This window comes from Cydia pomonella, chromosome 8 (assembly GCF_033807575.1).
Source record: "Cydia pomonella isolate Wapato2018A chromosome 8, ilCydPomo1, whole genome shotgun sequence".
NCBI lineage: Eukaryota > Metazoa > Arthropoda > Insecta > Lepidoptera > Tortricidae > Cydia > Cydia pomonella.
The window spans coordinates 699,339-711,348 of NC_084710.1; the positions used below are offsets into that span (position 1 = coordinate 699,339).

The following is a 12,010-nucleotide window of genomic DNA, read 5'->3' on the forward strand; positions in this document are numbered from 1 at the left end:
CATCCATTTTTATCAGATATAGATACCTAGCAAGTTTCTATACCGGGTGGGCCCTATATATAACACGAGCAAATAAAAAAAAAAATATTGTACTCCTCAAACGATAAAAGGTTTGTTTAACAACTTTTAAAAATCATGAATTCTTTAGACATATTAATTAGTATCTTCAATGTACGCTTACATCAATGTAATTGAATTTGTTTGTTTCGTGACGCTTTATAAATAACCAAATTTGCAATAAATTGCGTCTTAGAATAAACTTTATCTTTAAAAATTGTTTAACAAATTGTTGGTCAGTTTGAGGAGAACAATCTACAGTTAAATTTATTGCTTCTGTTACAGGCCCCGCTCGGTATAATTAAATATGGAACGCATTTAATAAATCAGCCATGTAGGGCTTAGAGCGTCCGCTGGTAGTCGCGGGTGTATGGAGCGGGGTAATATCCGCCGTACGCGTCCGCGTCAGGTTAGCGTATCTCATACTATTCATTAACCCGCTCACCCGCTCCGTGCACCCGCGCCAGTTAGCGGTTGCCCTTACAATACATTGTTACAACTTTGCAGTGGGATGAGGTTGAACGTGTCATTTAATCCCTAAAATAGACAGATAGAAGAAAACAATTGATTATAGATAAAGGCGCCGCAAGTGGTCTTATTGTTTAAAAGCCAACCTTAAGCGTAAGCTGGAACCTTTATAGATGAAACATTAATTAGTACTTGTGGTTAGTTTTTGAGTTTTAGATTTATGTGATTGAGTTCCTACCCAATAGATGAAATTATTTACCACAAAAGCAATGTGTGAATGTCACGCCCTCGCCAGACAAAATTAAAATTAAGGACTTTCAAGCAGGCTATCTGGAACTAAAGCAATTCAAAATGCTACCCATGAGCTCCATCATCCAGCACATAGATTGAGATGCTTGAAAAAGCTCTTGAGTAGTTGACGGATCTTTTCTAAGGGGGCAACAGCCCCCAAAAATCATAAGATAAGATACCACAAGAGCAGAAGTTAATCTATGGGCCTTTGTTGCCTGACAATAAAATTATTTTTGTTTTATTTTATTTGGTTTGATGATTCCGATTAACCATCCCCTTCTCTTTCAAAGGCATCATCATCATATTCCTAGCGTTTGACCCGGCTTATTGCTATGGCTCATGGGAGCCTGGGGTCCGCTTGGCAACTAATCCCAAGAATTGACGTAGTTAGGCACTAGTTTTTTGCGAAAGCGACTACCATCTGATTATTCTGACCTTCCAACTCAGAGGGAAAACTAGGCCTTATTGAGATTAGTCCGATTTTCTCACTATATTTTCCTTCACTGAAAAGCGATTGGTAAATATCAAATGATAGTTCGTACAATAGTTCCAAAAAGCGCACGTTCTTACCGCTAGGCCACCAGCGCATCTCTTACCGCTAGGCCACCAGCGCTTCTCTTACCGCTAGGCCACCAGCGCTTCTCTTACCGCTAGGCCACCAGCGCTTCTCTTACCGCTAGGCCACCAGCACATCTCTTACCGCTAGGCCACCAGCGCTTCTCTTACCGCTAGGCCACCAGCACTTCTCTTACCGCTAGGCCACCAGCGCATCTCTTACCGCTAGAGCATCTCTAAAGAATTTTAGTATTTTATGGTTTTATTTTTTTATCATAGTTTTTTTGTGTAATTTGACATTTAGAGACAGTATACATCTCTAATAAAGTATTTATTATTTCATAGATTCGATATTTGTAATTGTTTTTTTTTTTTTTAATTTATTGTTTGTAAAAATGGACATGTAAAAGTGCCCCTGTGGCCTATTTGCTGAATAAATGTTTGATATTTGATATTTGATATTTGATATATTTGATAATAGGCCACCAGCGCATCTCTTACCGCTAGGTCACCAGCGCTTCTCTTACCGCTAGGCCACCAGCGCTTCTCTTACCGCTAGGCCACCAGCGCATCTCTTACCGCTAGGCCACCAGCGCTTCTCTTACCGCTAGGCCACCTGCGCATCTCTTAACGCTAGACCACCAGCGCTTCTCTTACCGCTAGGCCACCAGCGCATCTCTTACCGCTAGGCCACCAGCACTTCTCTTACCGCTAGGCCACCAGCGCTTCTCTTACCGCTAGGCCACCAGCGCTTCTCTTATCGCTAGGCCACCAGCGCATCTCTTACCGCTAGGCCACCAGCGCTTCTCTTACCGCTAGGCCACCAGCGCATCTCTTACCGCTAGGCCACCAGCGCATCTCTTACCGCTAGGCCACCAGCGCTTCTCTTACCGCTAGGCCACCAGCGCTTCTCTTATCGCTAGGCCACCAGCGCATCTCTTACCGCTAGGCCACCAGCGCTTCTCTTACCGCTAGGCCACCAGCGCATCTCTTACCGCTAGGCCACCAGCGCATCTCTTACCGCTAGGCCACCAGCGCTTCTCTTACCGCTAGGCCACCAGCGTTTCTCTTACCGCTAGGCCACCAGCACATCTCAGCGCAGAGGCTATTGTTTAGGTAGTGTGCGTAGTAAGCAGACAAAATTAATTAACAATTAGTTAAGTTTAATTACGTACCTTAAAAGTTTGTAGGTTATCCACTCTACACGTGAGTGATGCATCCCTGCCCACTGCTACTGTGACGTTTGACCCTGGACCCACGAATGTTGGCAAATCTGAAACAATAAGAGGTGACCATTACTCCTGCTGTTTGATATGTGGTTTTATTGTTACGCAAAAATTAATAAATAAACAAAAAATAGATATTATAGGACATTATTATTTACTATGCAAACTAAGTCCCACTATAAGCTCAACAAAGCTTGTGTTGTGGGACTTGTACGATAACGATATAGTATAAATATTCAAATATATAAATAATGACACGCAAAGTCATGCTTGTCTTATATCAATGTGACTAAATGCCGTAACAATTACATTGTCTCGTCGCTTTTCACTGGTATCAATGATGATGGGAGACCGAATCAGGTGTATCAATTTTTATGGTTTTAACTGGTTTTGATAAGACTTGGAAGATCTTATCATATTGGGGATTGTTCTGATTCCTGTTTTAATTAATCACCACTCGTAATGAATTTCCTATTTTTCGCACGTGTACATATTATCTATTAGACGTTAACTACCAAATAAAAATACATGCAGAGAAAGCTCATCACAATCTTCAGTTAGTAAATAAATAAATAAAGTTTTTAATGCAGTAAACACTAAAACACACATTAAACAGATAATGCATAGTTTAAAGTTCATAAAACGCATTATAAAAGTCATATCCCAATATTATATCAAAAGTGTGCCAATTTCACAAAATTTATTGCCCAATTTGACTTGGCTCATATTCTGGCTTCGCCTGATTTATGCTCGCACTAAAATGAGTTCTACGAATGCATTTTGTGCCATTTCCGCGTAATAAGGACGTTATGTCGTCGAAAAGTAATAATGCACTCATTGTAAGAGGGTCATATCCAACGTCATTATATCCAACGTTATAGTCAGTAACCACATTATTGTTCAGTTCAACATGCGAATTTAAAATGTTTACTTTGCAGTCAGGCAATCTCTGTAGAATAAAATATTTGAGAAAATATCCCTGTCTTTTCTGTCCAGTCAAAATACGAGGGCTGATCCGAAAGTTGTTAGTTGCTTCGGCTCTACTCATGCGATAAAAAAATGATTTATACTATTGTGAGGGATATTTCAATGCTACTTATGGCCAGCAATTTTTTTTTAATTAATGCAAATAGTTTTTTTATTATATATTTTTAACTGAAAGCTGTTTTGTATGGAGTTACGAATTGCTTAGAAAAAACGGCGCTATTACTGATTTTCATGACTGATGGTTAGGCTTCGACGCGTCGAAGTAGAAATAAACATAAGTAAAAATAAGCGTTTTCGAAAAATGTATTTACACCACTTTAATAAGTACTGAAAAATCCCTCACAATAGTATAAATAAAATTTTAATCGCATGAGTAGAGCCGAAGCAACTAACAACTTTCGGATCAGCCCTCGTATAATCCCATTAAAAACTTTTTCATGTCAAAGGTTGCAAAGACGAGACCATGGTGCGCACTGTCAAAAACGGCCAGATTCGAAGAATGAGATACGAGAACGATAAGGTCTCATTTAGATATCGTTTGTATGTCGTATAATTGACAGAAGCAGCTCGATTCGGGCAACCAATGTCACTTTGACGTTAGAAATATCGTAGATAGTAATTATTGGGATCACAGCGGAATTGAATAAACGTCAATTTTGATATTTCGTTTAATTACCGATCTTTCAAAGATCTTTCCAAGATCTTAAACGTGTCTTTATCATTCTTCGAATCGAGCCGCTGATCAGTTTTTGACAGTGCGAGCCATATGGTCTCGTCTTGGCAATATTTTACAGGAAGAGGGTTTTGGCGAGTTTTCATTCATTTTTGTAATTTGGTTATGACAATCTTGTTGTATTTTGTTCATATTTAAAATTTGGCATTCTGACGCGATTCTGTTATGACAAATAGGAAATTTGGTAAATGGGTATAATGAATATTAAAGTTGTAATGAATGAAATCAAAGCGAGCTAGGGCACCCAGAAAGTTATGAGAGATTAGAAATTATCATAAAAGAACATACGTGTTTTATGGAGGAAGAAAACTTAATAAAACAGTTTCTTGATCTGCAACAAGAAATTTTACGACCAGCCTGCCAAATAAAGTTGTGCTAACTTGTTCTTTTTGTGTTCAAATATTATTTGTTGGAGCAAAACCCAGCCCCGAAGCCGTCCAACACGTGACAAGTTAGCAATTTTGTTATAAAAACTTTGAACACGTCCACGGCAGAATGGGTTCCGGGCAGCTGTAAATCAGGACCTTTTATACTTATCCCTTTATACACACACGTATAACATATGTGTAAGGAAACAGTTAAATAATTGTCTGAAACCATACAAGGTGACGTTCGGAGTCAGACTGCACTAGCAATAAGTACTGCTGCAATAGATGTCTTCGGCTAGATTTTTGACATTTGTGGTAGAAATACAGTCGGCAGTAATGTCACGCTACAATAATGCTTCACTTGACTGCATTACTGCAGGAAACGTCAAAATGTAAATTTGTCGGGTTTATATAACAATTGATGTTTCCTGCAGCGCGACAATAATATCTAAATCAAACAGCAATATGTATTATTCTCACACTGTTATTGAATAGTTCGCCATATTAAGGTTAAGCACAACTAAAAATAACACAGTAATCTGCGGAAAGCGAGTTGCGATTTCAATTTTCTTTACTGATAAAAAAACCTCGTTGAGTCATCTACACAGACAGAAAATAGTTTGTTCTTGTTGCAAGTAGGTTAGACGGTGGGATTTCGAGCAGTTATTGTGGTATTTCATCAAATTAGTAATCGTATAGTTCACTGAAAAAGTCTATCGTTTTTGGTTATAATGTTAATACAAAAACAATATTTTTGGGTAAATTAAAAACAGCAAATATATTGTTTATGTTGTTTTTTAGAGATCCCTGTTTAGAAATTCCAAGTAAAGATACGCTTATTAATTACTACTATTAGGATGCATCTACATCAATTACCTGATAATATATACGGCCGAATTCGCACAGCCTTCTAAGATATCACAGCGATACCATACCTATCTGTCAGTGTCATTGAAAAAATGACACTTTTGATACTGGCAGATCGGTAGCGTATCGCTTTGACATCTCGTTCTTCGAATACAGCACGGTAATTATGTAGGCGGTGAGAAAATTTCGTCGTTACAATTTCAGAAAACATAGGTAACTACTGCCATTTCTCAAATCTTAAAGTCCAAATTAATTTGTTGTAAGTAAACTTAATTATTCGTGTCTTATTTACGTACACATAATTTATAATGAATGAAGACTAATTAAGCGAAGTTAAATACACAATCTTGGGAGGCCTTGACAAAGCAGTGCCTTTGAGAAAGTAATTTACGTTGTAAATAAAGCAATATTAAATCATACAAATTTAGAGATTGAGTGGATTCTATTGTCAAGTTCCAAAACGCTTTTAAGCATGAGTACTCTAGACGGTAGAAGGGTGATGAAGAATACTAAATAGCATAAATATAAAAAACTTATATATGAGTAATATACTAGCTCAAGGTTTCTGGTTTCTCAACCTTTTTTATTTCTCGAGGCACGGGAATTCTCGACAAGGATTTCTCGAGTTTAGAAGAATTATGAAAATTCAAAAAACACCATGTTATTTTTATTTACGATTTACGAATCAGACTCGAGTCGTAGGTGATATCAAAAATTGGTTTGATTATAATGATGGTAATTTTTTATTACCATTGCACTTAGTAATCAAACATTCAACAACAAACAAAAAAAAATATAAACGTGCGTGCCGGCGATGTGATATGATATAGTGTATTTCTTTAGATAGTTATTTAACAAAATGTACAAATCACAATATGGTATTTTATTAGGTTAGAATATTCAAGTCAATTAATTTAACTAGATATGACAAACGTACATAAGGTTTACTACGTAATATTAATACTCAATGTATCAATGAAGGTACCAAAATTGTGTTATTTTGTTAATAGGAATATATCGGGATGAGTTGATTTATCAATAGTAATTTAGTTGTGTAAGGTAAGCGATCTTGACGTGTCTTTTTATTGGAAAATAATTTTGAAAAATAAGTCGAGGCAAATATGTAATAATTATAAAGCATATAAAATTATTTACAATATTCTGCTTTCATAAGTAACAGTCACTAATTGTTTTAAAGCGTTTTTCAATAAAAAGACGTATCAAGATTAATTTTCTCTTTTTCTAATGCTAAAAAAAACAAATAATAATATAAATGAGACGAATTCTTTACACATTTGAGGGTAGAAGGCTAGTAGTTTAAAAGTTTCTTAACATAAAAATCGGTTGATGGTGACATCTATTTGAGTTTATGATTTATATATCGAATTGTAACTACATAGTTGAGTGTTGTAAACATGTTGTGTTGTACATTTATTTAAATAAGAGATGCTTAGAATGAGTCATTTTGTACATTGGCCTGTCTGTTCCTATCTCGCATATTGCTGTCCCGCAAATGATGCCGATCATTGTCACTGTGCGAGCGGGGCAGTAATGTAGGTAATCAAGCGCGTGCGATAAGGATAGATAGAAACAGGCGAGTCAATGTACGAAATTCCTCTTGCTGAGCGTCTCTTCTTAGCAGATATTCAAATGACTAGTATAATTATGATAGCAGATATTAAAATGACTAGTATAATTATGATACCAGATATTCAAATGACTAGTATAATTATGATAGCAGATATTAAAATGACTAGTATAATTATGATAGCAGATATTCAAATGACTAGTATAATTATGATACCAGATATTCAAATGACTAGTATAATTATGATAGCAGATATTCAAATGACTAGTATAATTGTGATCAAATCATATCTTGATGGGAGCATTTTTTTCCAATACTTGAGCTGCTTGTAATTCAGCTTGTAAGGTCTGATTTCTTTAAACACCTTTGTAAGTTTTAAATAAAAAATTGTCAAACAACAAAAAATTCAAACAAAGTAACTCCGTAATTTACTTTTTAAGAGCGTCAAGTAAATTTCGTTTTGGATTGAATATTTATGAGCAGCTAAACAAATTCATAAGATGTCAAAATATTACCGAACGCCCGAAGCATTCTAAGTTCCAACATTAGCTACATTTCGAACATTTTTTGCTGCCCGACGCCCACGGGAATCCCTGACAATATTTCCTGTTGGAGAAATAGACAGGCTTCACAAACTTAAAGATGCAGTCAGTGAAACTGTCTTCTACCTTAATAAATTCAAATTCAGTAAGACAACTCAGCTTGGGCGACGGTAAATGGAAAGTGGTTTGTGTTAGGGATGAGGTCCGGGTCTAATCGGGCTCGAGGGACCTGACTTGGCCATCGCATGATGTGCCAATAAGAGTTTGGGGATATTTTATAAGTTAGCGATATGACGTGTTTGCTTTGGGGAGTGCAAAGACGTGAAACTTTTCTTTAGTTTTTAACCGAATTTCTAAATTAAGAGATTTTGCTAAGGTCGGCTCGGCGGCAGAAGCAGCCGAAAAATTTAAAATGACCAAATATAGGGGTCTCGGCGTCGAATACTATTTCATATCTTTTGGCGTAGAGACTCTTGGCCCGTGGGGTTCAAGTGCCCTTAAACTCATTAAGGAACTTTCAAAATGGTTAGCAATTAGCATAGGTCACCGGCGACCGCAGAGCTGGCAGCTTCCTCGCTCAAAGAAATAGTCTTGTAACACAGCGAGGAAATGCGACCAGCATTTACGGCACCATGCCGCAAAGGGATATTTTTTAGTATTTTATTTTATATTATTTAAAATTAGGTTTTAAGTTTTATAGTTTATTTATATAATTGAATTTGTATCCACATTATTGTAAGAGAGTATGTCATTTTAATTAAATACACACATAGAAAGTTTATAACATAATTTGACGACCAGTTTGGTCTAGTGGGTAGTGTAGTGACCCTGCCTACGAAGCCGATGGTCCCGGGTTCAAATCCTGGTAAGGGCATTTATTCGTGTGATGAGCATGGATATTTGATATATAGTCATGGGTGTTCTTTATGTATTTATGTTTTAAGTTTTTATATATTATATATATCGTTGTCTAAGTACCCTCAACACAAGCCTTATTGAGCTTACTGTGGGACTTAGTCACGTTTTGTGATAATGTCCTATAATATTTATTTATTCGTTATTATTAAAACGTTACATTACGAAGTCCCTATCAAAATATTTCAATCGCTTTTATTTTTTTTTATTATTCTTATTAATAATTATATCTTACGCGAGTTTTAAGTTATTTATAGCAACTCCAAGAGATATTAAATTTCTTTTTGTCATTTGAATGATATTGTATAGGCTTTAGCATCTCTATATTTAGCCAGACAAACAGGTATAGGAGCCAAACACGAATTATTTTGATAATTCTACAGTCTCGAGGTTATTATTTTCCTTTACAAGAAAAAAAGAATACTTATTTTTTCACAGGCTTCTTCCTTTGAAACTACAAAGCTATATATCTAAAAATAAGATTGGTCTAAAATCGTCCTGTGTCACAAAAATATAAGTGAAAAGGAATATTACGTAGGCGTCTATTCCATCCCATGGGTCCTGAAGTAGAAATTCACGATACTTTCTTTAATATTTTATGGAGAAAATGTATAACTAGCAACGTAAGTAAATAACAAATACCTACCTAAGGTAAGGTAGACCTACCATGGATAAGATGACACAATTGTTGATACAACGTCCGTACAACCACGGTTACATAGGTACACTGAAGGTACAATATAACTGCACACTTTTAGTGCAGTTAATGCAAGATTTCATCAAGAGCGGTACAGATGACGTCGAACAGACGATAGTAGTTGTAGTCATCTTCATGAACTTAAGAGTTATTATTCTCTTGTCGCCCAAGTAGCATTGCAAGCTGTATAAGAGCTGTATATCAGTTTATTTCAAAACTATAAGGCAGTACATTTAGGCTGTACTACCGCTGTATAAGCGTTTATACAGTCCTAAAAAGTTAAAAAGGCCCCCTATTATACAGCTTTTCACGTTATTAGAGCTGTACAGTAGCTGTACAAGCAATAAATAAGCTGTATAATAGCTGTAATTCGGTGTAATCGGAGTTGACAAACACTTTTGTACAGCAACAAGCCAGAGGTGATCCTACACTACAGCCTCTATACAGCTTTTATTATAGAATAAGCTTGTAGCGTCACACAACACTTAAAGTTTTATAACAGAGTTTACAGATACTTTTTTACAGCAACAAGTGCCAATTGATACTACAATACAGTCTGTATACAGCTTTAACGATAGAATTAGCTCGAAGTGTCACACAACACTTGAAGTGTTATAGTAGATTTACCTAATAGTAAAATACTCTCACACTTTTCTCTGCAGTTAATGCACGCTCCCTATGGATAACCGACGAGCCTAATAGCAATCACACTTCGCGTCAAGCGCGGTCGTGATGGATGCCTTGCATGATTGACTGTTAGTCACCGATCACGGTATCCTACAACGCGGATAAATATTATGTAGAATGTTTCCTTTTATGCATTTCAAATACTCGAAATATGGTAAAGTTCTAATAAAAGTCTAACGTTACGAGCCTAATGCCAAATGCACTCTACGTCACGGGGGAGCCCTGTTTTAATGTTTCGCCTGATCGAATGTTTCAAGCCAATTCGAATGCGAGAGATAAATTTGACGACCGGTTTGGCCTAGTGGCTAGTGAACCTGCATATGAAGCCGATGGTGCCGGGTTCGAATCCCGGTCAAGGCATTTATTTGTGTGATATTTTGATCCTGAGTCATGGATTTTTTCTATGTATATAAGTATATATTTATCTATATAAGTATGTACATCGTCGGCTAGTACCCATGGTACAAGTTTTTTTTAGATTGGTGCTAGGTCAATTTGTGTAAGATTGCTCTAAATATTTTTCAATATATTTTCTGACTTTTAAATATTTGAAATAAAAGCCTACCATGCCTAATGGGCCTAATGGCAAATGCACTTTACGTCATGGGGCGGCCTTGTTTTAATGCTTCGCCTGTAGGGCTAAGATGGTCGGCTCTTTATTATTTGTCACCATGCCTGTCACGTTCTAACAAGTATGTAAGTGCGAAAGTGACGGGCATAGTGACAAATGATAAAAATTGAACCATGTTGCCCCCGCTGATTTAATGTTTCAAGCCAATTCGAATGTACACTGATATCAGTATGACATCTAACTGATATCATTCAGTTATTCAGTGGCGTGGGCGAGACGCACGATTACTAAACCAAAATCAATCTAATGTCAGTGTACGAGGTTCGAATTGGCCTGATAGTCGAAGTACCTATAACGTGACTAGATAATTATATGTGTGTGTAAAGGTACCATTTGGATTGAAACTGTACCAGCGTTACTGCTGCCGTTTTCCAGCGCGACATTACTGCCGACTGCGTTGTTACCACAAATGTCAATAATCCTGGCAGCAACATCGATTTCGATATTTTTGTTAGTAATTCAGTCGGCAATAATGACGCACTGGAATGCTACTGCAAAAATGCTGCCGACTGGATTTCTGCAGGAAACGTCAAAAAGATCATTTTATACTAAAATTGTAATTTCGTGCAGAATTCACTCGGCAACATAACAAATACAAATAATTTATTGAAAACAGTATAGTACAGTGTTAGCACTTAAAGACTAAGGATTAAGGATAAGGACTAGGAGTTCCTGTGTTTCAGGCAGAATAGGACCATATTCATTAATTTGTAATTATTCACTTAATTATAATTATAAATAGTACACAATTAAAAACAAGGTAGGTAAAAATAATACTAACTTTTCTTAAATTTCAAATCATGGCTGATTCTTATGTATGTATTAAAAAAATATTGCTAAAAATTGATAATCTACATTGCTAGACCATTTCCGCCGGCGGTAACTTTTACCAGACGCTTTAAAGCTGCCAAAAAATATTGTAACTTTACTTATTTTCTCACTTTTGATTTTTATATATGATACTCAGGGAACTATTACAAAACCAATTGCAGGGGCCTAACCATCCCCCAGACCCTCATAAAGTTTCGCTATAAGTATGAGTATAATCGTGATTATGAGATAGTTAACTGAAACTACAAAAGCTAGAAAGTTGAATTTTGCACATCAGGTTACGTTTATAATGTATACGAAGACATAAGGAGCAATTTTGAAAAAATCGACCGAGGGTTAAAAATTGATGGCAGTTTGTATGTGGTGCAGTCAGCATCAAAAGTAGCGGATCAAATAACGCTTCATAAGTATCTACCATTCTGTAACAGCTTAACAAAAAGTGATGTCTTTAATATAGAACAACAAAGACTGTAAAAGATATACTTTGGAACGCGAATTCTAGAAATTTATCTATATTTGGAAAAGTTATCCCGAATATCAGATATTTTTGGCGCGTTGTTTCATCCG

At 36.3% G+C, this 12,010-nt stretch overlaps 1 protein-coding gene across 2 annotated transcripts in view; it reads right to left on the reverse strand.

Moving 5' to 3' along the window:
• LOC133520364 (lachesin-like) overlaps nt 1–12,010 on the reverse strand; it is a 121,670-nt gene that overhangs the window by 32,053 nt on the left and 77,607 nt on the right. For both annotated transcript variants that reach the window (XM_061854742.1, XM_061854741.1), the window contains exon 2: nt 2,547–2,644. In XM_061854742.1, coding sequence (XP_061710726.1) covers nt 2,547–2,644 — 98 coding nt within the window. The remainder of the gene's footprint in view (nt 1–2,546; nt 2,645–12,010) is intronic.